Source organism: Archocentrus centrarchus, chromosome 6, assembly GCF_007364275.1.
Source record: "Archocentrus centrarchus isolate MPI-CPG fArcCen1 chromosome 6, fArcCen1, whole genome shotgun sequence".
Classification (NCBI taxonomy): Eukaryota; Metazoa; Chordata; class Actinopteri; order Cichliformes; family Cichlidae; genus Archocentrus; species Archocentrus centrarchus.
In genome coordinates this window covers 34807795-34835784 of record NC_044351.1, presented here as the reverse complement: position 1 = coordinate 34835784, position 27990 = coordinate 34807795, and the positions used below count along the sequence as shown (strand labels likewise).

Genomic DNA, 27990 nt, shown 5'->3' with positions numbered 1-27990 from the left:
TGAGTCTGTGAGCTCGTTTTAAAAGTTATGTTGGTGCTCGGTGTGTGTGTGTGTGTGTGTGTGTGTGTGTTGAGGAACTGTTTTAGTTTTAAGTTCATTTCTAACCGTCTGCACACTTTCATATGCGCGTCAGATCAGAGCTGCTCGTTATTTTTACCTTTTTTCACGTTGGTAAATGTTTGATTCCACGACCGCTTTTTTAACCATATATTCGGTTATCTCCATAATGATTTTAAAGGTTTACCTTCACTGGCATTAACACTTAAACTACTGCAGACTACTTTCATCTTACAACTGAATGTAATATTTCATACTTTAGGTGGACAGTTTAATCCTTGTCATTTATTTATTAATACTGCACTGGTGCCTGTGCCTGCAGTGGCCATAGGCTGGGGAAGGGGGGGGGGGGGGGGGGGGGGGGGGGGCAGTCTGAGATTAGTAAAGGAAATAAAAATCAAAAACCTCTGAATTTGTAAGCTTTAAGTAAAAATTTATACATTTTAGATTTATCTGAATTTTTATTGCTGTTGTTCAAAGACCCATATTCTTCAACTCTGCATCATTTGTAATGTTAGAGAATATTCCAGTTTTTCCCCCTGGATAAATTTATCAGTGTTTCTCCAAATATTACTCCCACTTCCACCTGCTCTGTATTTCTTTCTTTTTTAAATTATTTGATCTCAAATGGCCCCAATATGTCATCTGGTACCTTTAAATAATTATTTATAAATAATAGCTGGCCATCGAGCTAGCATTATCCTTCATTTGTTATCCAGCTGCTGCACATTAACATTTTTTGCCTACTTTTTGATTCAAAGCCTGGCCTGTTATAACCTGGCCTTTATTTTATTACTTTGAGTGGTTTCATGTTTCCATTATTTCAGTATTCTAATGTAAGCTGTATTAGATCAACTAGAGCTGATTGTGTGTCTGGTTTTGTGCGTGGCAGCATGTGTTTACATGCCTGTGGAGCAGAGAGGGGCCCATTTATAGGCTTGCTGTCACTATAGCAGGATAGATTAACACCTACTGTACTACAGTAAGTACTTAACAATAGTTTACCTTATTGGGTAGAAAGGCTGCATGAGCCTGTCTGTGTTACTGAGCCAGAGAGAATAAAACCAGCCTAATTACACGCACAGACACACACACATGCAGGATTAGACCAAGTGGGCCTAATCCCAAACCAAACATGGTAACCAGTAATCCCAATAATTTAGCATATGGTGGAAAAATGGCTTGGTAATGACATTAATTGCAGGTTTGGGCAGCAGAAGGAAGCATGGATGATGCAGAAGAAGATTTCTGCTCCTCAGTTAATGAGTTCATTAAGGAATAAATCTGAGAGATTAATCACCAACCCGTCACTCTCTTAATCCAGATTTGATAATACCTGTGACAGTTCACCATCTCAGTACGTCACTGTAAACTATCATCATAGGATGGAAAATATGATGCACAGTTCTTGAGTTAATTTTAGATGCCAAACGATGATTTTTTAAAGTTTTGCAAAGGTGAAGGATGTGTGAGATGTTGTTCACTGACTATGAATTCTGCGGGCTCCGGTTCCTCCGTGGTTTCTGATGCAGCTTTGAGGAGGCAGGAGGTCGGTCCATGATGAGAATCATCATAATTTCATTTCTAAGAGATTCTTTTTAGATTTCACATAACACAAAGTAATAAATTAATTGGCTGAAAATATAGCAGCGATAACCCTGAAGAGAATCAGATCGTTTTCTCTGTGAGAGGCCTGATACACTGACCAACACATCAGCTGGTCTTCAATGTGAAAAATGATCCTGTTTCTTTGTCTGTGTTTGCTTTGCTTCCTCTTTTGTTTCCTTTGTTTTTGTTTTTTTCTCTCCGCTACCTGGCGACCCCCCCACCTCACCACCATCACACCTGTCATGTCCTAAAATGCCCCATAATCCAACATATGAGACGCCCGACTGAAAAAAAAAAAATCCAGGCCAGCCCCATGCTGGGGAATTAAAAACAGCGTGTATGTGTCTCCCATACTGTCTGTATTTATGATCCGAGCGTGCGCACTGAGCGCGTCCATTGTCTGGCCAGCAGCGGCAGCAGCGGCGCCGGAGCGGAGAGGAGCGGAGCGCCGATCTGAGCGCAGGGGAGCGGCTTCACTGTGACCCCGATCTCCGGGGGGGAAAAAGCGACCGCTGGTTGGAGCCCACCAGACCGGACAGACAGCGCGGACGGCGACGTCATTTATTTTTGTGTGTGTGAGTGCGTGTGTGTGTGTGTGTGTGTGTGTGTGTGAGTCAAAGACAGACCGTCTTTTTTTGGCGGTCAGACAGACAGCAACAGTTGTCACGATGTCTGAGATCAGATGAGGGGAGAGCGGCGGAGGGAATACTGCGGCGCTGCTGTGATCCGGGCCGGCCGGGGTAAACGCGCCCCGCCTGCGATGATACAGCCGCGTTAACCAGCCGGGACAGCGAGGTCGGCGCGGTGTGCGCATCTGTTCGCAGTGCTCGGATTTCGGCGTCAATCAAACGCTCGTCAGCCATCCCTGCCGGCTGTGTCGAATGGTTCGTGTCTGCGGGTGAGGTGAATCCAGACGTCGGGGCTGGCTCATGTTCCGCGCAGCAGGGAAACGGGCTGTTGCGTCTGCAGAGAGTCAGAGCTGACGAGCCTGCTGAGACACACGGACGGATAGGCAGGCAGGCCGAGAGACAGACAGGAGCGAGGGGAGGGGGGCGACAGCCTGTTTCGGCTCTCTCGACCCTTTGCGGATCGAGCCGAGCCCCCTCCTGTTTCCACCCAGAACCCCCACCCATTTCTCTCCCCGCTTTGGATGGGGGGAAAGCAGAGCACGGCGGGGCGGCCCCGGGGTGCTTTTCCCGGTGTCTCTACGGATGACAGCGCGGTGCCACCCTCGGCCCACTTTGGTCACTACCGGCCGAGCGGCACCATGGGCCTGCGGAGCCGCTCGGTGAGCTCCGTGGCCGGGATGGGCATCGAGCATACTCCCGCCGTGCCCTTCGGCTTCTACACCCCAAGAGGAACGGACTCGGATCGAGCCGGAGGGGGGTCAGGGGGCACTACCGCGGCCCCTCACGGTACCGGCTACCAGGACACTGGGGGCGGAGGGCACCACACGGACGGGGTGCTGTATCTGGGGTCCCGGGGGTCGCTGGCTGACACCTTGCCCCTGCACATCGCACCCCGCTGGTTCAGCGCGCACAGCGGTAAGGTCTACACACACACGCACACACGCACACACACACACACGGCTGACGGATTAATCATCACACAAAAACGCACGAACACGTTCCCACGGACACCTGCTCCTACTGCCACACACCTACCTCATTACCTGCAAGTAGGCTGCTGAGCGACACCAATGCGGTGCCCATAAATTTCACTGCAATCACGGGAAGTTAAGCCCGAGGATGCACTCCGAAACAAACGGAGGGAGGCTTTTGTCTTTAAAAAGAAGCTGCCCTGTTTGCTTCACGGTGTCTCCGCTGGCTGCAGGAACAGCAGAAGAATTTGGGCCACTGGACGCATTTTTCTGTAAGAAATGGAAGATATCGACCGCTCATTTGGTCATTAAGAGATCATTTCAGTGTGCGCGCTGGCGCTATCGGATTTTCGGAGAACAGCCTTACAGGGTGCGTTCCTGTCACAGCCGTCTGCATAGGTCATTCCTTGTTGTGTGAAATGACACTAATAAGCCTGTTGCCAAATCTGGCTGGGTCAATTAGCCCAGCGATTAGAGGGGAGAGAAGTAGGGAGGGAGGAAGGAGAGGAGAGGAGGAAAGGCTGTGAGGGCTGTTCATGCTTATCATCAGCTCACCTCTGCCACAACATGTCTGTGTGCGCGCCTGAGCACAGCTGCACACTCACAGGTACATGCAGGTCTCATACTGGATGTCGGGGCTCCTCCTCTGCCTCAGTTTGACTTTCCTGATTTCCTGAAGCAGCACAAAGAGAATCAGTTGTTACAAACTGATCATTTTCTAATTTTTCAAGTTGATTTCCACATAAAAAAAGACCAATTTCCTGCCTTTCTGTGGTATTAAGCATGATTTTTAAATGTATTTGATTTTTCCAGCTGGAAGTAGAAGTTTTATAGATTTATTATAGGTGACCCCATTTGTTTTCAAGCTGATCAGTGGGACAAAATGCAGAAACTGATCTATCTTGCAAATTACAATATTTAATCACACCAAAACCCACCTGGTGTGGTGCAGACTTTTGGTAATGAAACCTTACACACCCAAACCAACCCCTTAACCACATCTCTGGATCTTCTGTTAATGCTTAACTATAAAGTCATTAAGGAACATTATAAACACCTCCTCCTCCTCCTCCTCTCAGTTCCAGCCTCAGCCAGGTCCCCAGGCTCTCGTTATCAGCGCCCTGACCGGCCCGTGGAAAGACAATAACAAGTTAGATGTCAATATATATGTTGTTTTGAGCCGGCCTACATCGCCTGGTGACTCTGATGTGCTCTCATATCAGTGTGAACAGATAACTAGGTTAGGGAGGGGGATAGTCAGTGTAAAACTGGGTAAAATGAGCATGGAAATATTTAAGAGACAGGGAGCAGAAGCGTGGCCATGACCGAATAACCTCTGATTTATGACAGATCTAACGGGCTTCTGCAGGGTTCACACAGCGATACCTGTTTCATTATTACAACACAACATGGGAGGACTGATGAAGGGCCTCCTGAGGACACGACTCAGGGGTCTGTGGAACGCCCACAGGAAACCCATAAACAGATCCAAAGAGATCCAAAAGAAATCAAAATGACACAAAACAGCTACAAGGAGAAACAAAACATCCATAATGAGACCGTGCATAATAGCTACAGAGAGAGACAAAATTTCCATAATGAGATGCAAAGAAATCTCCACAAAACAGATACAGAGATAAATAAAATGCCTACAAATCATCCATAAGGAAACCAGAAATAGTTACAAAGATATGGACAATAAATACAAACCAATGCAAAGCAGTGATGCAAAAATGCCATAACTACAAATATACTAAATGCCCACAGAGGCCAGAAATAGTGACAACGAGACGGACAATATTTAAAAAGAGATGCATAAACAGATCCAAAGTTTCCATAATGGAATGTAAAATGACCAAAAGAGATGCAAACAGATACAACGAGCTGCAGAAAAGAGCAACAAAGTATCCATAAAGGTGCAAAATAGCTACAATGAGATGGATTATTGATGCAAAGAGATGCAAAACAATAATAAAGAGATGTAACATGGCCATAAGGAGAGGCAAAACAGCTACAGAGAGACCCAAAATAATCACAGAGATGTCAGATGTTTTAATAACACATGGAATTAAATCTAATGTGTTCCACAGGAGCTTGTGGGCACCCTGAGCTTCTGTGAAACAGCTACAAAGAGACGAAGCAATCATGAAGAACCACCAAACAATTGTAACCAGAGGAAAACAAACTGCTGCACAACAAAGCAGCCACAAACAGTCTGCTGTGCTGTCTGCAGGAGAATCATCACGATTCCAGCTGTACACGACAATAACGCCTAAATTATGTACAATCCTTAATATAACTGAGGTAATCGTGTCATTCAGAGGTTTGTCATATACAGCGTAAAGCATATTTTTGCTGTGACGAGTGGATAAATACATGTGGCACCTTCACATGTGGTCAGCAGCGGTTCATTTGGATTAAAATGGTGAAGCTAATGGGACATCATCACCCATGTTAGCAGCTTAGCTGCTCTGACCAAAGTGTCACAACTTTAATGCTGGAATAAAAAATAATAATAGTAAACTTGTTGCTATTGTAGGCAGTTTTGCTATTTTTCATCCATCTACACTTCAGCATTGCTTTCTCAGCTGGCTTTGATGCTCAATGATATTTTCTTGTCTGCTTTAAGCTGCTTTTAGAACCACAATAGAACTGTGTCAGAAAATTCAGGGCCCTCATTTATTTCTGCAAGGCCACAGTGATCGCACGGCGGGGCGCCGCCGCAGAGAAAACACCCGTGATCTGTGGAAAAAAGGTTCAGGGAGCTTTTCACTCTCAGCCAGTCCAGCACGTCTGTCTTTAACAGGAAGCCTCGGACACCATCACCTGATTTTCTTAGTTTGGTTCTGTTTGTGTGCCCGTGTTGGGCCGTGCTGTCTAAGCCCTGCGTTCACCGTTCATGATGCAGATATAGTCGCTGGAGTGTTTCTGTACACCTGGAAATACTCACCTGTAACAGCCAATGAGGGGACAGCTCATAGTTACAGAGCGTAGCAGGAACTTCTATGATTCAGCTCACTCTTCTCCAAAGTCCTCTCCTTGTTTTCCAGTTTTTGTTTTTTGTTGTCTGCTGGGAATTTGTGTCAAATCCCGTCTAACATGCTCACCTGTAACCACGCAGTGTGAAAGTCTTAACCTTCGGTGTGAAGACTATAATGCTGCCATTCTGGTCACAGCTGTGGGCTTTAATTGGTTTAATAAATAATTAAAGCTGGTAGCACGTAGCATCGTGCAGCATCGTGTTACATAGTGTAATGCTACGTAACACAGTTTTGCACAGGTTAATTTGTTTTCTTTCTTTCCCTGCACACGTATTACCGTAATCCTCGGACCATTTCAGCAATCAAAAGTCGTGTCCTTGAAATCAGCCAGCCGGCACTTTGTAGCAACATACAGGATTTATGACTCTAATTACCCGAGGCCCATCCTATCTCCCGAATTCTCTTTCTTTAGACACAGGCAGGGAGAGAAAAGACGTGCACACATGTATTACAGTTAAGTCTTAAGTAGGTGATTTGGGTCATGTGTAAGATTTTTGTTTCTCAGTAAAAACAAGCATATTCTATTTCTATTTTTGGGGGGTTCGCATTTATGTAAACTGTAATTAGAGCCTTTCCTAAAATGCTGCTTGCTGTCTGTAAGCTGAGGCCTCAGGCACAGAAACCTGTCGGCGACATTCTGCCAACCACCGCTCCTTCGGGAAAAAACTGCTTTCTGTGGTTGGCTGCTTGGCGAGCGGTCGCTGGAGGCTGCTGGCAGTCGGGAGCGTGAAGTGTACGGTGCTGCACCAAAAACCTCGGTTGCTTTGGTCGGCAGGGGGTTGGGGGTGGTGGGAGTTACCATGGAAAACACCAACATGTCTGCAAACACTCGGAAAATACTCACCAAGGAAGTGGGAAAAGTGGGAAACCAGAAATGGAAAAGTTTCACCTTCAAAATAAAAGTTGCACCTTTTGAAATGTGTTGGTCGTAGTGGTGCGTCACCCTCTTTGCAGCTGATTTCATGTGTTGGCAGCCAGCAACCAGTCTGCAGCCGGTTGGGGAAGGGAATATATACTTTTCCTTAGCAGTGGTGGTTTCCAGATGACCAGTCCCTATGTGACGAGGCCTAAACCTGGCTGCTGTTGCTCCCAGCTGGGAGTGGGTCGTTCCTGCAGGTTTTCCCTCTGAATATTTAGAGCTGAGCCTCGTATGTTTCTGCTCCCAGTGCCTGTATAACAGGATATGAGTGTTATTAGATTATTCTGTATTAGCTTTGTGCGATTACAACAGCTGCTAATTTCTGCTGCTTTGGGTAAATTGAGTTGATAACAAATTGTGATTGCACATTATTGTTATCTTTATTATTAACTTTCCACTCCCATCAACGCTTTTTTCCTCATTGTAGCCTCACATTAATTTTTTAGTAAGTCAGGCACCTCTGTGTTATCAGGTATGATTTTCTTTCTCACCTACGAATCATCACAATCAGCTGTTGTATTAAATTTGTAATATAACAAAAGCATTTTTATCTTACACGATTGCACATCAGCACATAAACTTTATGATGCAGTTGAAACATGTTCAGTCAGTTTGGCCATGAGTTACTTTGAGGGGAAATGTGAGCAGTGAAGTCATTTTAATGCAGAGCAGCAGAAATGAGGATTTTTTCCATGCTTGCAGAAATCAACAGGTTTGTGTTAAAGTGCAGCCTGTGGGCTGCAGCATCAGCTGGTGATCAGGCTCTGCTAGATTTCTCTGAACACTTTCAGTGGAGCTGCTCAGTGATGGGGTGATTTCTGAGAAATGACCTTTAATAATATATGAATATCAAACCAGATCAAAAATACTCACTTTAATCAAATTAACTGCTTAAAATATTTGATGCATCATGCTCATTTATGGATTTTGTGGATCATGAAAATGGGAGAGATTATGTATCTCGGCTGGCCTGGGAACGCCTTGGGGTCCCTCCGGATGAGCTGGAGGAGGTGGCTGGGGAGAGGGAAGCTTGGGCTTCTCTGCTTAGGCTTCTGCCCCCGCGACCCGGCCCCGGATAAGCGGAAGAAAATGGATGGATGGATGGATGGAAAATGGTCAAACAGGTTACTTGCTGAAGTTATTATAAAGCCAAACTGCAGTAACACACAGTTCCTGTCTTCACAAGAGTCACAGGTGTGATTTGGAACAGCTCAGCCAAGTTCACCTGAACCTAAACCAGACTGTTTGTCTCAGTCAGCATCATTTGTTTGTTGCTCTCTATGAATCAGAACATTTAAGGACCCTGCGGTGCAGCTGTGTCAGTGCAACATGACTGGTTAATGTGCATGTACTCAGAACCCTCCCACAGATTTCTGATCAGAGCTCTCTGCTCTGATTATTTCATTTTCAGGTTCCAGAGAAGCAGAAAGTTGTTAGATACACGAGGACAAACATGTTACTGATGTCAGTAAATACCTCCACTGCCTTTGGCTCCACAGATTCATCAACTCGGCTCTGAAGCATCAATCCTCACTTTGTCCTTCGAGGGACAAAATAATATTTATACATCTATATACACAAATCCTTGTTTTATTCATCTGCTCTGTGAAAAGCTGTTAATCACAGGCCACAGGTGCCTCCACCCTGTTTGCCTTTGGGAGGTTGGTGCATGTTTGTGAACACGAATGAGAGAGAGAGCTCGGGGGAGAGGAACGCCAGCATCATGAGGGAGGGCAGATTGTGTCTGTGAAATTCAGGCAAAGGTTAGTGATAACGCACAAGTGTGTGTGTGTGTGTGTGTGTGTGTGTGTGTGTGTGTGTGTGTGTGTGTGTGTGTGTGTGTGTGTGTGTGTGTTGATGAACCCCTGTTCAGCTGTTAGGAGATGCAGGCTAATGTTTATAGCGACACAGACCAGTATGAGCCCTGCATTTGTGCCCTCGCCTCACGTCTCGTCGTGAGATTGCGTCCACACTTGCAGGAAGGAGCGGTAGCTGAGGAGCCTCGTCCTCCCATCCGTCTCCCATCCCCTGCAGGCGGAGGTCAAACGAGCCACACGCTGAGCCGCATTAAATGGCTTCTGCTTGAATCTGGATTTGAGGATTTTTACAACCTTCATTCATGTTTTTGCAGCAGCTTCATCTCCCCAGACCTCTGCTGACAGAACACATGGCAGCGTGCATCTGTGCGAATCCGAGCCCACAGCGAGCAGTCTGCAGCAGATAATCAGCAACAAGCAGTCTGATACAGTCTCATGTTTAAAAAAGCAGCGATCCTGCAACTTAATCTGAAATTTCAAAGCTTTCAAAGCTTCAGTCAGTTATTCAAGCAAAAATTGTAAAAAATGCAAAATATTTGCACGAGAAACAATTGCTGCTTCTTTTTTATTAATGCATGATAATTTGTTTTAATATGAAACAGAAGGAGAAAGACTGATACACGAGTTAACATGGATACCATTTTAATATTTGAATGCTGCATTTTGTGGTCACTCAAATGTGTCCAAGACAAGAAGCTACCTTGTGTGTGTGTGTGTGTGTGTGTGTGCAGAGGGCATGAACATGCAGCCTGTAATGGAAACCTTGTTTCATAACACTTGTTTTCCCGCTTTGCTTCGGTCTTGTATGTAAAAGGCTTTGAGTTCTTAATTGCTTTTATTAGTTCCAACGTTCCACATCTGCTGCCAGTGAGAAGCATGAAAGGCCGGACAGTTTGAAAAGGGTTTGAACTCGGAGCCGTTCCTCTGATGCTGGAGTTCCTGTAATTAATATGTCAAAAACAGACAGACGTGACAGAATGACGAGGCCGGAAGAAAGAGAGAGAGAGCAGCGTGAATGAATCATTAAAGCAAACGGACGAAGAGAATAAATGTGTTCATTGTGGTGGGATGTCAGTGTGATGTAACTGAAGGACGAGGCAGGGAATATTATGATGAATAAAGACAGTTTAACGCGTTCAGTCCCTTTGTTTTACGCTCAGAGCCGATGGATAATGGGAAAAATCATAATCACGATTATTTTGGTCAATATTGAAATTACGATTATTTAACACGATTACGCTCTGAATTTGTAAACACTGCATTTAAATAACAGCAACTACTTTGAAATCTAGTGCATTTCTACAATATCTTGGAAATAAATACTAAATTTAAAATAAAATACCAAATATATAAATATCCATCCATCCATTCTCTTCCGCTTATCCTGTTCAGGGTCGCGGGGGTGGGTGGGGGCTGGAGCCTATCCCAGCTGCCATTGGGCAAAAGGCAGGGTACACCTGTACAGGTCACCAGCCTGTGGCAGGGCCAACACAGAGAGACAGACATTCACACCTGTGGGCAATTTAGAATCACCAGTTAACCTAACCCCACTAACTAACTAACTACTGTGGGAGGAAACCCACACAGACACGGGGAGAACATGCAAACTCCACACAGAGAGGCCCCGGGGCCAAGGTGGACTCGAACCCAGACCTGCTAGCTGTTAGGCAACAGTGCTAACCACCGTGCCACCATACTGCCAAATATATAAATAAAATATAAAAATACAATATAAAAATATTTATGAATAAATAAATTGCAATATAACTAATACATTATAAATTAAACACAAATAATAAATAAATAGATAAATAAATATAAAGTAATGCCAGTTATTAACTAATAATACCAGGAAGAAATTGGACCAAGTTATTTAGACCAAATAAATTTGCTCACATTTTAGTGCCACAGCATCCTGTCAGATCCTGTAACTGTGTTCAAAGGTTTGGTGTTAACATTGGCAGGGACGGGAGTCCAAAAGGTTTCTGGGGGCGGGGCAATCAGGGTCCGGTGCTAATTACACCCGAGAGCGTAAATCGGCAGGAACATGTCAGGTTACGGCGTAGATTTCCCGCTCGATAATTAACTGTAATTACCACAGTGTACCTGCACAAGTGTAAGTGCTGCAGCGTCACTGGACACTTCCATAGGTTAGTTATAGGTCCCACATAGACTGATTTAGGCTGCAGCGTAAATCAGGGCTGAGAGTGTACGGCCGTACTGTGACAAAATCATTTTAATAATAATCGTTTTTTGTCGATTACACTGTTGGTCGTTTCTGCCACACTCTTACCGAATGTTGGATCGTGAACTGATCGTTGCTCTCATGAGCAGTTTGTTTACTACAGGAACAGCTCAGCTAAAAATTATTAAAAAATTAAACACACATATCAAATTTAAAATTTGTGAAGAACTTTGAACTTTTGATGAACTCGCTGATCAAAAACCTTCCACTAAGGTCTTAATGAGGTTAGCTAACAGTAGCCCACTTGCTGAACATTTATGAAGCTAAAACTAAAAAACAGAAGTTCTTTGGAAACAATTTAAATATTTAGTTAATATTTAATAATAAACTATTTAAATTTAAACAGGCAGGTTATTGTCAGAGAGTTGAAATAGTTCAAAGGTGTTAAAACTACCTGATTGGATAAAAGGAGTAAATTCTAGCTAACAACTAAATAAATTAAGAAAACATTTAAAAGCCCAGCTGATTTTTAAGACTGATATCGATGGTTTAAAAATGTGATATATCCATCTTTTTCCTGTCAGACACGTGAAACATAAACAGATTTCTGTAATGTTTGTCATGTGTTCTTACTCAGATCAGCTGGTTTTTGTGTTTGTGTTTTGCTAACAGGGACGTTGCAGAGTGCCCTCTGGTGGACAAACTTTGCGACGTCAACACTTGTATCATGGCTGAAGGGTGTTTCTCCCTTCTTTACTTTATCAGCTGTTAGAAATGCCAGTACCGATGGATTGGAACATGAAGTGTGTGTGTGTGTGTGTGTGTATTGTATAATTAATTTTAATTAATTACACAGTTAGTTGGCAGCTGGGATAGGCTCCAGTCCCTCCACGACCCTGAATTGGATGAGCTGAATAAAATGGATGGATTACAGAGGTAAAGCCACCGGTGGTAATCTAGTTCTGGCTCAGTGTCCCTGTTAGGCTGCTGGTGGTCTTTGTCTAGTTGACTGACAATGGTAGATTAGCAGCACAGTTTAAATTTGAAAAAAACAACTTTATTTGACTCTTTGTACACGTGAACAAGAAAATCTCAGTCAGTCAGCCTGGTGCTTTAGCGATCATCACATCTGTCAGGCAGAGTCAGTCATCCCTTAGACCAACAGGCCCCCCCCTTGCCCCTCCTGCCTCTTTACCAGCCCAGCCTTTCAATACAGCATCAGTGCTTAATCAATACAGCATTTGCACTCTTTCTCTGATCAGCAAGTTTAATCCCTGCCGACCTTGGCTGCAAATTCCCCAGCGGTAACTGGCAAGTGGAAAAGCATTTCTAATGCTTAATTACATTACCTGCTTGAACAGAACAGGGCAGAAAACAATAGAACGGACTCGATAGAACCGCCGGCCTTTCTTCACAAATCTGCCAACAGCCACAGCCAGGACGTCTGTGACACGGACGAGCAGAATCAGCAGTTTATTTTAGTGAATCGCCTCAGTGTGGGAGCTGAGTGGGGCTCTCAGATCAGTGAGCATCCATGGTTAAACAGAAAATGAACTTCTATGAAGACATAAAGCAGTTCAGGACACACAACTCCTCTGCTGCTCTAAGCACTTTATTTTTATTTTACTTTACTAATAAATTAATCTCAAGCGACATTTTCAGTCTTTATATGGAACACTTGACATCAGTCAACTCTAGCTAGCAAAGCCAATGCTGTAAAAGTCTCTGGAGCTTGAAAAAGGCGACTGGACTTCTTTTTGTTTCTTGAAGACGTTTCACCTCTCATCCGAAAGGCTTCTTCAGTTCTCAACCAAATGGTGGAGAGACCCAGGTATTTAAACCCCTGTGGGCGTAGTCCCCTGGAGGTGGTTATGACCCTCTATTGATCATGTGCGTGAACACATGTGCCCAGGTGTGAAGGGGGCGTGGGTCATATTTAATCTTCACACCTGGGCACATGTGTTCACGCACATGATCAATAGAGGGTCATAACCACCTCCAGGGGACTACACCCACAGGGGTTTAAATACCTGGGTCTCTCCACCATTTGGTTGAGAACTGAAGAAGCCTTTCGGATGAGAGGTGAAACGTCTTCAAGAAACAAAAAGAAGTCCAGTCGCCTTTTTCAAGCTCCAGAGACTACTATGACCTGGATGACTGAGAATCTACACAGACAATGCTGTAAAAGTGTCAAAGTAATTTTTAATTTGTTTAAATTATATTTATTTGACATGTAGCAGCTCCACAGCGTTTGCCTTACGAGTGAAAGATCCCCAGTTTGAGCCTGACTTACTTATTATTATTTGACTTACTCGAGGACAGAATGTAATCGTATATTTTTAATCTAAAAGGACGCCTGGAGCAGCCCCTCTGCCAACCAAAGTGAAAGCAGATCTCAGGCCCCGCCCCCGTCACTGAGCACTCATGTGATGCCTTGCAGTGCCTCCTACTGGCAAATATGATATTACGCTATTTAAGCCGCTTCAGCCTGCATGCAGTTGCTGGTGCCTCTGCTGCTGGTGCCTCTCTGCTCCACCTCAGCGTCCTCGTTTCATGATACATAGGTTATTTCTGAATTGTTATTTGTACTACACTGGTATAATTATATTTCCTGTTATTGTTGACCATTAACGATGGTTCTGTGCTGTTCAGAGTTATTAATGAAGAGTTGTAAACTCAGTGACTGCAGAAAGGGGTTAAAGTAATGCAGAGCAGAGACGCCCAAATACACGGACAGTGGGACAACACAATTTCACACACACACACACACACACACACACACACACACACACACACACACACACACACACACGAGTCTCTCTCAGCTGGCCTAAACCAGGTTGGAGGATGACAGCGCTGCATGTAATCTCCTGCCTCAGAGTTCACTCACCCGTCTGAAATACAAAGCAATTACTCAGCAGCCCGTCATTTCCTCTGACCCCCCCCCCCCCCCCCCCCCCCCATCTGCCCCCCTCCCTGCCCTCATCTCATGAGTGGATGTCTGCGTGCCATTGTTCTCAGATTACAGGCACATAAGCAAGTCTATCGCCTTTATGGAGGGATGCTTTTTCATTTAAATGTGATAAGCACAAACACGCACGCAGCAGTTCATTGCAGCACGGCTCTGAGCTCACATTAATGGAGAAGGCACCGGGAACATGGGTGCAGCAGGAACACTGATCACAGGCTCATCTGCCAATTCGGATTTTGCTGCTTTTCTCTCTATAAATGGCAGCACACATAATCAGCTGTGTAGCTTTTTGTTAATGAAAATTTCATTTCATATTTACAGTGAAACACTGACTGGTTTTCAAACACACCTCAAAGAAAGAGCTGCAGGTCACTGCAGGTCACTTAGGATACCCTAACCCTTTACATGTTTGACATGTCTGTCAACTCACCTGTTTGGCTTTTGTTTAAAGTTGGGGGTGTGGCTACTTTCAGTGACAGGTGTGCAGACACAGGTGGCTGCCTGCTAACTACCTAATACAGACCTGCTTTGTTTGTGCAGCTGGGCCAATCAAAAATGATCTGAAATAGTATGACTTGCTGTGTGGGACAGTCTGTGATGTAGCACTAATTAACAGGTATATACCGGTGCGCATACATCTACCTAACTAACCAGGCTGCTGGCCAAGCTTTAGCTTGTTTTTCAACCTCTCACTCTGGTCACTTGCCAACCAGTAAACCATGGTTGCAGTGGCCAAAGCCTAACAGGTTTGAAAATGCAAAATCTAAAACCAGTTGATGACATCGCAGTGGAGAGTTTGAGTTGTAGGTAATAAATTCTGAATTAATGAGTGATTCTACCCTCTGCTTGGCACAGGTACGGGCAGGTGAGAATTAATGTGAGACTAAATCGAATCACAGCCTCAAATATGACACTTTGTTTCACAGAATAAATATTCTTTCTCACATCAATATGGTGCCTTTGCACAGCTACACTATACAGTATGAGCAGAACTATTGGGCCACGCCTCCTAATCTTTGAGTTCAGGTGTTTTCAGTCCCATTGTCACAGGTGCATTAAATCAAGCAGCTTCCTTTACACACATTTATGAAAGAGTGGGTCACTGAACTGGAACAGGATGCCACCACTGCAACAAGTTTCTTCCCTACTAGAAATTCTACATCAACTGTGAGTGATATTATTGCAAAGTGTTCAGGAACCACAGCAGCTCAGTGACTGCAGAGCTCCAAACCTCCTCCGGCACCATCATCAGCATAAAAACTGTGTGCCTGGAGCTTCGTGGCATGAGTTCCACACCTGAGCAGCTCCTGAAGGTGTAAAGTGGAGGTAGCCCAGTGCTTTCGTCCTCATAGTTTATCACATTGCAGCACTGGATATACCTGAGGCTCATCAACCACTCACAGCCAGGCAACCAGAAACCGGCTGATTCTGTTCACGGGCCAATCGAGTGCTGCATCTCTGAGCAATAAACATGTGACATGCAACACGTGGTATTTCTGTCTTACAGTTGGTGCAAGCTTAACCTGTTGCTGCTTTTCTTATATAAGAGGAAGAAATTCAGTTCATCTGATTAAAATTTAATAATATATAAAAGAGCCTTTAAATGTCCCACCGAGCAGTCCTTTAACAGCATTCATATATGACGAGTTAGGAGTGAGAGACAAACATTTACAGAGAGAAACGACCAAGAAAAACACAAAATAATGACACATAAACTCATAACGATGTCAAAGAGTCACAAAATGACCACAAAGGGACATAAAACAACCACAAAGACACACAGAGACTCAATGAATGGTGAAGAAATGGCACAAAAGCACAAAATAAATCCAGAGAAAAAACTGAAGTAAGAAATATGATGCTGTAGATTCTATGAGACAAAACTGAGTACTTTTCTCGTGCATTTTATGAAACAATACAACAAACGATACCCTTGAAACAAAAATGTGCATTCACAGAAACAACAGAGCAGAGCAGGGTCCAGGCTGAGTCTGGCAGAGATGCAGATTAGACGTCTGAGGCCGCTAATACGTCTTCCTCACCGCTGCTTGCATCATCACATTTAGGATTTGGAGGGATGCAGATTATTGACACGTGTATGATGGCGTCCACACTCTGACACATGGAGACGAAATCTGCGGAGCGCTCCTTTAAACACAAAAATAAACGAGTGCAGATCCTCCCACACATGCTTGCAGCCGCGCACACAGACAAGTAAAAACACCACCCGCCGATGCGCGGCGTACGTGGGACACGCAATCAGAGCGACTGCCGACCACGCGGTCAGGTGTTGTGGCCGGAGTTTCAGGAACACCGGGATGGGGGAACGTCTGTGCCGCTCAGCTGTCTGACTGCAGGATTCCAAAATATAGGTCAGCTCTGCGATTTCTGTTTCCTCTGCTGCGCTCTCACCCCCATCCTCTGTTAACTCAGCACACTGAAATCTCAGAGGACACACACACACACACACACACACACACACACACACACACACACACACACACACACACACACACACACACACCCTGCATACGTGCAAGGACAGAATGAGATGACGGGGAAGGAGAGCCTGTGAGGTTGGGAGATGGGATTTTTGTTGCTGTGACAACCACAATGCTGCCTATTGCTGTCGGTTGAATAAGCTCACAGTGCACACACACACACACACACACACACACACACACACACACACACACATGGGCGCACACACACGGGCGCACACACACACATAGACACACACACACAGACATACACACACACACACACACACACACATGGGCGCACACACACGGGCGCACACACACACATAGACACACACACACACAGACATACACACACACACACACACACACACACACACACACATAGACACACACACACACACAGACATACACACACAGACACACACACACAGACACACACACACACACATGGGCGCACACACACACATAGACACACACACACACACAGACATACACACACAGACACACACACAGACACACACACACACAGACACACACAGACACACACACACGGGCACACAAATACACACACAGACACACACATACACACATAGACACACACACACACGGGCACACACATAGACACACACACACACAGACATACACACACAGACACACACACACAGACACACACACACATACACACACAGACACACACACACGGGCACACAAATACACACACAGACACACACACATACACACATGGGCACATACATCATCACCTTTTGGAAATGTTAACTCAAATTCATGCTGCCATTCCTGAATGACTTTTTGAACAGTAACACACACACACACACACACACACACACACACACACACACACACACACACACACACACACACACACACACACACAGAAATAGTACTCACCATGGCAGAATTATTGAATGGATCTAATGGGCAGAGGCTCGTTACCCCTCAAGGCCGTCGACAAGTATAAAGGAACTAATAAAGTTTTTTGTTGAGCATAAAATAACCACAGTGATTAAAAAAACACAAAGAGATCACAGACAGACAAGATGACTACAGTGAGACTGTGATTAAAGGGGCGCAGCCATAAAAACACAGACTGCAGCACAAAACAAAAATGGCGCCATTATTTAACTCCCTCGTTTTTCTCGTTGCCCGACTTGGCTGTGATATTTGGCGCCAGGAGTGTTTAATGATATAGAATGACAGGAAAAGGTGCCGTCAACACGTGTGTGATCACAGCTTTGAGTGCAGTGCCAGAGCTCTGGGTCGCAGTAATGTATCATCCATCCATCCATTCCACTTCTTCAGGGTCACCTGGAGCCTATCCCAGCTTTCATAGGGCGAGATGGGGGGGTGCACCCTGTACCTCTCATTCTAAATTAGTAATTAAACGTAATTAACGTTTTCACACCGCATGCCATCTTTCGTTATCTTCTTGGCCAAAGTGGTTAGTAAGAGGAAATTTATCTGTTATGAAGATAAATCAGAAGCTCGTCTACTTGCTAATGCTAGCTCTGTTTCCACGCAAAGTGCGGCTCATAACTGATCTCAGAGCAGGGAGATGTTAATGGGAGACAGACGCCCATGAAATGGAGACACACTACAGTTTCCAGTGGGATCCAAGGCAAGCGCCGCTTCAGCAACCATAGCCAACTGTGGCCACAAGATGGCGGTGATGTAAAGGGTGGATGAGAAGCTTTATGACAGAAGAGTTTGAGATGAAAGGAGAGAGATCGTGTTCACCTTCAACACCAAGCGTATCACCGCTGACACGTTTGTGTAAGCGCACTTTGCATTATCGTAAATACGCGACAGTTTGTCCTATCAGAAAAATTCAAACGGTTTCTGAAAGCTGAGAAATTGCATCAACATAGGGTTATTATAATTATACTTGCGCTGTTGCTGGAAGTCTGCGAACGGCGGGCGATTTGAAGCTCGTTGTGTCATTGACGACACGGTCAATATTGAAGGGTTAATTGATGTTTAGATTTTCATTTGCTTGTCCTGACAGAACGCCACCGACTGTACGTACATTAACCATACATTAATCATACATTAATCCAGGTTGCCTGCAGGTGGCTGTGAGCCATATTTTCTCCTTTAACATTAGGCAAAAACAGAGAGTGCTGTGTGTGCATTTACAGTTGTGGCGCAGCAGCTGTAACTTGAGTAGCATCGGGCTGGTCACGATAATCATGTTCTGTGATGGTATCTGACCAGTCAGCTGTCAGACACAACAAACTGGTAAGAAAGCAGCTCAGTCCTCACTCACTGCTGCTCGTGTATCAATAAATATTGATTCTCTGTCCTCTTTATGCTGTTTCTGGAGAGAAACACATGCTTACATTTGTCACATTGCAGTTATACATGTAGCACCTGTCTTTTTAGTAGAGTACTCACTCCCCTAATCAGTCTACCTATTTGTGACCTGATCATTTGTGCTGCTCTTGGTACATAGTGTCAGTCATGCAAACCTTCCACTACCATTACTGCAGTTTTTGATTGGGTGTCATTTTAATTTGCTCACTGAGTAAATCTTAGTCTAAATGACCACAAAGAGACACAAAACAAAGCTGCTGCTTTCAGTTTGTTTGTTGCTCCTATAGAGGAGAACATGTCTGCTCAGCGGCCCGGTGTCTCGTGTTCTGGTGTCTCGTGTTCTGGTGTCTCGTGTTCTGTCCCTACTCGAATGTTCTGTCCCTGCATTTGTAGTAAACAACAAAGATAATGTTTGAATAAGAAACAGCAGGGAAACAAATCTGTTCTGTGGCCCATGAGCGTTCATAGCACCATTTAAAAAGCGTATCAAAGGTTGCATCAGCCGTGCAGCTGCATGTCAACACCTTATGTACTGTAATTGCAAAGGCCTGGGCAATTATGAGCAGCGAGGGTTCGGCAGTCGCCGTGGCAGTTGTGGGCACGGCGACCGTTGCTATGGACAGCGCCTTAATGTCGTCACAGCAGAGCAACGAGACTTTCCAAAGATAAACCTGTGAGCCGGGCAGCGAGGGGAGCGAGGACAGGCAGCGTTTAACAGGCTGTTTGCGGCCTCTGTCTGAACTGTGCTGCTTCTGTGGTGATATTTGCTCTAACTGAATACGGGCATGTTTGGATGTAGAGGTTTGTTTCTGTTAGATTTCCCACTGCAGCAGGCATATTTCTATCCTGTTCGTACAGTCCTCTGTTTTAAGATCAACATGGACACTATTGTAACAATAAATGTAATAGTAAATGTATTATTTGAGTCAAGTATGGAGTTGGTATGTGAAGATGGATCTAACTTGTAGAAGTGCCTAAAAGTTGCATTCTTCCAAATGGCCAGCAGGGGGCAAACCAAATGGTTTCTCTTTGTATAGAAGTCAGTGGGAAAATGACCCTCTGGGTCTTTGATGGTTTCCTGTTGGGTTTGTGGTCTTAATCTCTGGTTTCGGGACTTGTTGGATACAATGTGATGTTTATTTTGTGAATTCACGTTAGAGTCAAAAAGGCTTTAGGATGGGCTTACCTGCTCCCCGATGAGTCTACCCTATCAGCATGCAGTGTCTGTTGGTTCCTCACTCAGAGCCGCCTTCAGCCTGTCACACATGCTTTCAAAACAACAAGATGGCGACGGCGAAAACGCTCAGTTTAAGGCTATCTTTTATTTACAGTCTCTGCTCTGGTGTTTGTCAGATATGCTAAATATTTTCTGGTCCCAGCTTTTCAAAATGCAAATGATCAACATTGTTGTTGTTGTTGTTGTTGTTGTTAGCAGAGTGATGGAAAATGAATCACGGCAACATAACTGAACATCTTCTGAACTGCAATCAGACAAGAAAATCTTAAAATCATCATTTTCACTGCAGTCTGACATTTCATAGAAGGAACAGTCTCTAATTGCTAGTTTATCAAAATACATGATGACAGATAGAGAATAATAGCTTTAGGCCAATTAAACGAATAAATGTGTCGTTTGCTGTGCGACGTGGTTTTCTCGTCATATGATGACTTTTAATCTGTAAAAGCAACTAAAACTATTTAGAAATATTTGCACATTATTCATGTAGTTTATGTCAAAAACTCCACTACAGCAAACAACATGAAATATTTGACTGACGTGAAGTTTGATTATTTCAAGCAAAAAAACAAACAAACAAACAAAAAATTAGCATTAAGAGCAAACGTTATAAAATCTGACTGAACCTTAAACTAGTTAAAAAGGAGCAGATTAAAGTGTGTGATGCCCCAATCAAAAGTTAATTTTCATAGAAGTATTTAATCCAGCAGCCACACAACCGTCCTGGAAGTCCATGTTAGAGGTTTTCCTGCTGATCTCACCACTCAGTGCTCTCACAGAGGGTCTCCTGATGACCCCGATCGCTGCTCCAACACACCTGATTCAGGTGATCAGGTGGGTATTAAATGTTGTCACTGCCTAATAATAAAAAGCAACTAAAAACCTGAAACAGAGTTTAGAAGCTTTCCTGTTACTGGTCCAACTGCACGATGCTGCCCTGAGGCAACAAACCAAGAAATGCTGTTTTAGTAAATTTATGAAATCAGAATCTGACTTTAAACAACCAAATATGCTCCTACAGATATTCATGCACATATTTTTAACGTAGTTGTTTTGATTAAAAATGTATGAAAATGATATAATTCTTAGCAGTAGTTGGTGTCCCGTGTTCCTGAAAGCCCCAGGTCAAAGGTCAGAGCCTCTTCTACTCCTCATTTTACTGAACAGTGAGTGTCTGGTGTCATTAAATAAGATAAATAAATGAATAAAGATTTTAGGGGGCGGTGTAGTGGGCCTGAGGGTCACAGAGGGTCAGTATGATTACCTGAATCCAGTTTAATAGCTGAGTTTGACGCATTGATTTAATTTTGTTGAGAAAGGGGAAAAAAATGATTTAATGGTCTAAAACATATTTTCTGTAAGGTTCTCATAAAAGGACATAAGTAATGCTAACTAACAGACTTATGCTCAGGTAAAAGCAGCCAACAAATAAACTCATGGATGGTTTTTACCACCTTGTTGGGCAGATAACTGCAGCCGGCACCAACAGCACAAACCCCGTGGAGGGGTCCAGCTCAAGAAGGCGGTTCCTAACAGGCTGCTGTAGCCTGAGGCTTCCTGTCGGGGGAGCTAAAGAGCATTTTTAAAAACTCCCTTTGATGCATTTCAGGGAAAAACTTTAATCAGTTACTTTAATAAATGATCTATGGATAAATTGACAGATTAGAAGTAGTAGATGGATCCGTCACTGATGTCGTGTTACAGCGCATCTACATGTGATGGTGCAGGGGGACGAACATGGCCTTCACCGTGGTGTTTACGTCCCCTGTCAGGCTCTGGTCTCTGGAGAGGAGGGCTCGGGGGTTGATTGAGCATTCAGGGACTCCTGTTGTTGCAAACATCCTAATTTAACCCCCGGTGACGCTGGATCGCACAGTCCACCCTGTCTTCAAGCCACGGCCCCGTCCTTTGTTTTTCCACAGTGTAATTATCCTGTTCTCTCTCTTCACCTCCATCAAAGGTTACATTACCGCCCAGTGTGACAAACAAAACACGTTTCTCGCATTTCTCCTCACGCCCCCAACATCCATCCTCTCCTCTGTCTCTCCATCTCTCTCCTTTCTCTTGTTCTGTCCTGTTCCCATGGAAACTGCTGCTCTTTCCGGTAAGGTAAGGAGAGTTTGTTGGCGAGAGTTGCGTTAGTTGTAAGTTGTGATGTAATCAGGGTAACAGTTTCCAGGGCTGCCGTTTATGGTCATGGCGGTGGCAGGCTGCTGACGATCAGGCCTCCTCCTGTGTGACTGAGGCAGGCTGGGGCTAACGCTGCTGTCTGAGCCCCTTCATGTCCTCTGTTTGGGGAAATTGAATGCAGGTGATTTATAAATGAGACAGAAACATTTCATTTTTCAGTATTAGGGGGAATTCCCTCCTTCAGCACTTTCTATTTTATCTGGATTTATACACTTCTGACTGAGCTTAACGGCAGTGTTGTCTCCTTCTGCCCTCTTAGTGTTTTTCTGTGCTTTTCCTCATGTGTTCCTGTTATGTCCCGTCCTCTGTCATTAGCATCATGCTATGTTGTCAGAGTTCCTGAAGCTGCAGAGGGCTCGTAGCCTTGCAGAGGGAGGTGTTGTCCAGGATGGGTGTCTGTGTAGGTCCACCTGTCGCTCTCCTGGTTGGTCGATTTGCATTTATCACCGGAGCAAACAGAATATTATTAGATCCCTGTGATGATTTTCTCGCAGTCCTGCACTGAAATTCAATCCCCGGCAGCCGGAGCGAGCATGGTTACAGCAGACTGTGGAGTAAAATTAGAAAGTCATTCACAATGAAAAAATACAGAAATAAAGCCCGTATTAAACGCTGAGCATGAAAGATCTCACTGCAGCTTTTGATATGATAGGGCAGTTTTTTTTAATCGGCTTCCATTTTTCATCCCTATTTTATAACCTTGTGACATCACTCAGAGCCACAAAAAGAGCCCGAGCTGGAGGTGGCAGAGATGAAGATGTTAAGATCTTCACTGGGAGTGAGCAGGATGGACAAGATTGGAAACGAGTCCATCAGAGGGACAGCTCAGAGTCAGAGAGGCTGAAGTGGTTTGGACATGTGCAGAGGAGGGACAGAGCATGTATTGGCAGAGGGTGATGAAGATGGAGGCAGGAGGAAAAGAGGAAGACGTCAGAGAAGATTCGTGGCTGCAGTGAAGGAGGACATGCAGAGGGCTGGTGTGACAGAGGAGGATGCTGGGATAGGGAGAGATGGAGGCTGTGGTGACCCCTAAAGGGAGCTGCTAAAAGAAGAAGAAGAAGAACATCCAGCAGGTTACCGATCTAAGATTAAGTTTTAAAAAGTGGTGGATATTAATCATACCCGAACCATAAGCTTAGGTGGGTTTCTATGCAGTTATTGTTCTTCTTCTGTGCCCAGTTTACTTACGGAGTGCAGGTATTCTCTTTGGCTCACTGATAGTCTCCGTTTATATGCTGCATCTTCAAATCTTCTAGGAGCACTTCTAGTTTATGTGGATGACTCCCAACCCTATCGCTATAGAGTCCAACAACACAAACACAGCTGCAGCTCAAAGGATGCGATCTTTGGACAGGGGAGGGCTGCCTGCTCCTGTATCGAGCGTGGAGTGCATACATGAAACAGCAGGAAAAGACTGCAAACCTAAATTCAGCCACTTTCAGATTTTCTTTCATTTCACTTGATGAAATTTCATCACCAACTTTAAAGACGTTTGGTAAAAACTGGTCACCTTTGACCCTCTCTCTGTTAGCTGTGGTGCATTTAAACTGAGAGCAGGATTCACAGTGTTACTGTACTCGTGTCTTAGTCAGTACGCAGCATCCAAACATGAACTGATGCTGTAGCTGGACTCCCCGCTGATCCAAAGTCCTGGATGCAGATCTCAGCACTTCTTGAAATACATCCAGGTACTAATCTGAGCAGTCAGTCTGAAGTATTATCTAAATGAACTTTAACTTCAGTGGTCACTGGGACAGAAAGGCGTCCGTCAGATCTGATAAAAACAGCCTAAAATGTGCCAACTTGGCTCCAAAATGATGTTTTTAAAAATATATTTTTTATTATTAAGTTCTCCATCCACCACCATCTTTGCACAATTCTCCCATACATTTAAGTACAGGACTCTTTGAGTGCTCTTATAACCTCTATAACTCTAATAAAATAGGTCACAGAAATCCCCACAGTGGTTACCAGTATGTGTTTCAGCATTTTGCACGAACCATAAGAATAAAACACTGCAAATAAATTGGATTGATCATTCTTAATGGAGCATAGCACATTTCAGCAGCTTCACATTATTGCTGTCCAGAGGCAGTGCAAAGTTTACACTAAAGGGTCAAATCCAAACCATTTACAAAACTAATAACTACACGTCCCCGACTGGAAGGACCAAAGATAAAAGCGGGAAAAGCTGATGCTCAATGTGCCTGAAGGAGAGAAATTTAATTCACCGTTCAATCGCCGGTTCCAGTGTTTGGGTTTTTAAAGGAACAGACTCGAGAACCTGCAGGAAGGTGGTTCTCATTTGTACTATAACTGAAACACTTTCAGGTAAAATGAGTCTGTTGGCTGCGATCGTCCCAAACACCACGAAGCAGTAAAGTTCAGCTGGAGGCTCGTTTTGGGACAGCAGGAAAAACTGTGCAGCCAACGATGTGCCACAAAATCCAAATGTGTGATAAAGAGCCGTCAGCGATCTGTCACAGTGGCTGAAACCTCTTATGTAATCTAGCTTTAAAGCACTGCAGCAGATCTGAATGGGCTGTCTGTTATTGATGGAAGAGGAATGTTTTCTAGTGATGCTCTCTGTCCACACAGTGACAGACAGGCCGGTCCCAGCTCACCGCTGCATCCCCCATCCTCCATCCTCCATGCTGCCTGTACTGAAGATTAGAAGCTAGGGCTGTAATGGTAAATGTACCCCCCCTGATATTGGTATTTTAGCATTTTGGACCTAACTGTAGCAGGACATTAAAGGCCCATGTTAGTCCCTACAGGTACCATCCACATGAATGCTAACGAAGAGTAACTGTGCGCCTTTTTGAAGGCAGTAAAGCAGTATAAGATTTGCATCACGTCTCATTCTGTGTTTGTCTTGTATACTGGCAGCACTGTTAAAGACTTTCGTACCATTGCAAAGGCAAAAAAACTTCCCCCACCTTCCACGTACCTGATGGCTGAAGGTGAGACAGATCAGGCTTTAAGTGGTCGGTAAAAACAATTAAAAGCACTATACAACATATTCTTTCCATAATAATATTATAAATAAGACCTAATTTTACATCTTTTTGGAAAGACTGCCATCAGAGGTTCGTGACCATTCTCCATCAGGTACAAGAGTACAAATAAGTACCTCCCCCAACATCACAAGTCAAGGGTACCTTAGGTGAAACCACCCCTGTGATAAACCACTGACCCTCTAAAGGCCTCAGAGAACCTTTGACGGCTCCCAGATGTTAATCCTGTTCATCCTGCACAGCTGGAACCACCACAAAATGCAGCCTTAAAAACACCCAAAGGTCATCTGAAGATGTTCTTCTTCTCTTCTTCAGTTTGTTTTACAGTTCAGGCTTTTCTTTGTAATCATATTCAGCGTGTGTGAGACTGGAAGAACTGATAACACAACAGTGATTATTATATGTGCGCTCAACCCTCCTCTGGAGACCATAAACAGGTTTCTAAATGCAGGGAAACCATTCATATGGAGTCAGAAGGATGCATTACGATGTCAAAGAAACGCTGTGATGGGAAAGTTTCTGAGGTTTGACATAATGTTTGATGTGTCGAAGAGGAAAAATGGGAGTTGTGAAGGTCACATTTATGCCGGTGCAGCCGTGAATGGTAACTGACGGCAGCTTCAAAGGGCTTATTTCTGACACAGTTCCTTATTATGAAACTAAATCCTGTTCCAAGCAGGGTCATCAGCTCACACTCGAAGAGAACAAGAACTAAATCAGCTTTCTTTGATTTAAGTCAGAGTACACATTCATAAGAGTGCATCACCTTTGATATCTCACTGATGAGTACAGAGCGGGCCTTCTCCTGCACCTCAAACCTGAAACAGGCTTCAGCCCTCTCTTAGATTAAAGTCAACAGTCTCAGCTTTAGTTCATTTTAGGAGCTCCACACGTGTCGTTACTGACGTTCTGCTCGTCTCCCCTGCACATCCTTCCTTGTAGCCGGCTGCCTCTGCAGCGTGACGAGCAGCGACTGGAGTTGCTCTCACACTTTCCATCTGTAGTATTAACGGTGTTTTCTCTCTCCGTCTCTCTGATCTGTCTGCCTGACACCGCCTGCCTGGAGTGCCTCTGTGTGTTAAATCTCCACCCTCAGTCTGCCGTGCCACAGAGCTAAACTCCATGAGTGGCTTTGTTGTGCTTCTGCAGTAGAATCTCTGCCTTCAGCCTGTCTGCTGTCGAGCTAAATCTCAGCGTGTGTGTGTGTGTGTGTGTGTGTGTGTGTGTATGTGTGTGTGTGTGTGTGTGTGCGTGTGCGTGTGCGTGCCTGTGTGTGTGTGCAGCTGAATTGGTTTCCAGCTTCTGCCACGGAGATGAAAAGCTCTGGCGTCCTCACTTCCAGAATTAGAACAGAAATGAGCAGAAGCATCGAGCGCTGTGGAGCTTACCTTGACCTCACTGACTGACTGTCGCCTCTCTGAGTTTCTGTTATCGCTCATGCACTTAAAAAGAGGCATTTTGTCTTTTTTAGTAGCAATTTTTTTTGCCTTTTATGTAGCTAATTTAGTGGTTCACCTTTTGAGAGCTCAGTTCTTGAAATAATTAACTTTGTGTCCACGCTGGTGTTTTTGTATTGGCTCAGTTTCTCCGGCTTCAGACCGGATTAGCTGGAGTGAAAAGAATCACATTTTTAACTGCTTCACCTGCAGCCACTGTTTCATGTTCCATCACCTCCACTCGAGCTGATTGTGATCACACCTGTGAGCTTTACTGCTGGACGCTGACCTTTTGTTGTCTGCGGTGTCGCTGAAATCGCTGTGTCACTGTGTCTGAGTCCACCGCCCAACCCTAAACATCTCCTCTTATCATCGGTTTTATTATCTTAATGTAGCATCTCCATCCTGCAGTCTTTCCCAAAGTGGCACCCGGGGACCTCTGTGGGTCCTTGATGCCCATCAGCAAGGCCCTCTGCAAAATGAGTTCATTCGAAATAATTATGTACAGTTACAACGTAGTGCAAACTTGACTTCTGCTCTTTGTCTTTTTTGGATTTGAAAGGACAGAAAAACTAGATGCTGTATTCTAAACAGCAGGGAGGAAAATTCTGCTTTGACTAAATGAGATGGTGCGTGTACAGCATGGGAGGATTAAAAATTGTCCTACCTTCAATATGATAAATTCTATAAATATAATAGGAAAACAGGCTTTTTTTCCCACATATAAAACAAACATTTAGTTTTGTTTTTTGTGTTTCTTTTCTACACTGGTGGGCTGCAGAGATCAAAGTGCCTGAAACATTTTCAGACCAGAGCGTCAGGACTACAAATGACACTGAAAAATCAAAGATTCTTATGCAAACTTCAAAGAGACATAAAAGCAGCTAAATAAGAATTAAACTGACTACAAGTAAATTCAAAACAATAACAGAGACACAAAGGACATCAAAAAGATGCCAAATGACAACAAAGGCGCAAAAAAGATGTAACAACAAAAAAGAAAAGAAAAACCGAGACGAGTCGACGAACATCAGGCTTCAAAGGTGGCTGCATGAGTTTGGGGGCTTTGCCAAGCACAATAACAGGCCTGCATTACAT

General features: G+C 44.3%; 1 protein-coding gene across 1 annotated transcript in view; it reads left to right on the top strand.

Annotated features, from left to right (window-relative positions):
- Positions 1-2086: 2086 nt before the first annotated feature.
- znrf1 (zinc and ring finger 1) overlaps positions 2087-27990 on the top strand; it is a 65035-nt gene continuing 39131 nt past the window's right edge. The window contains exon 1 of the mRNA XM_030732344.1: positions 2087-3209. Within this exon, the coding sequence (XP_030588204.1) occupies positions 2816-3209 (394 nt within the window). The 5' untranslated portion in view covers positions 2087-2815. The remainder of the gene's footprint in view (positions 3210-27990) is intronic.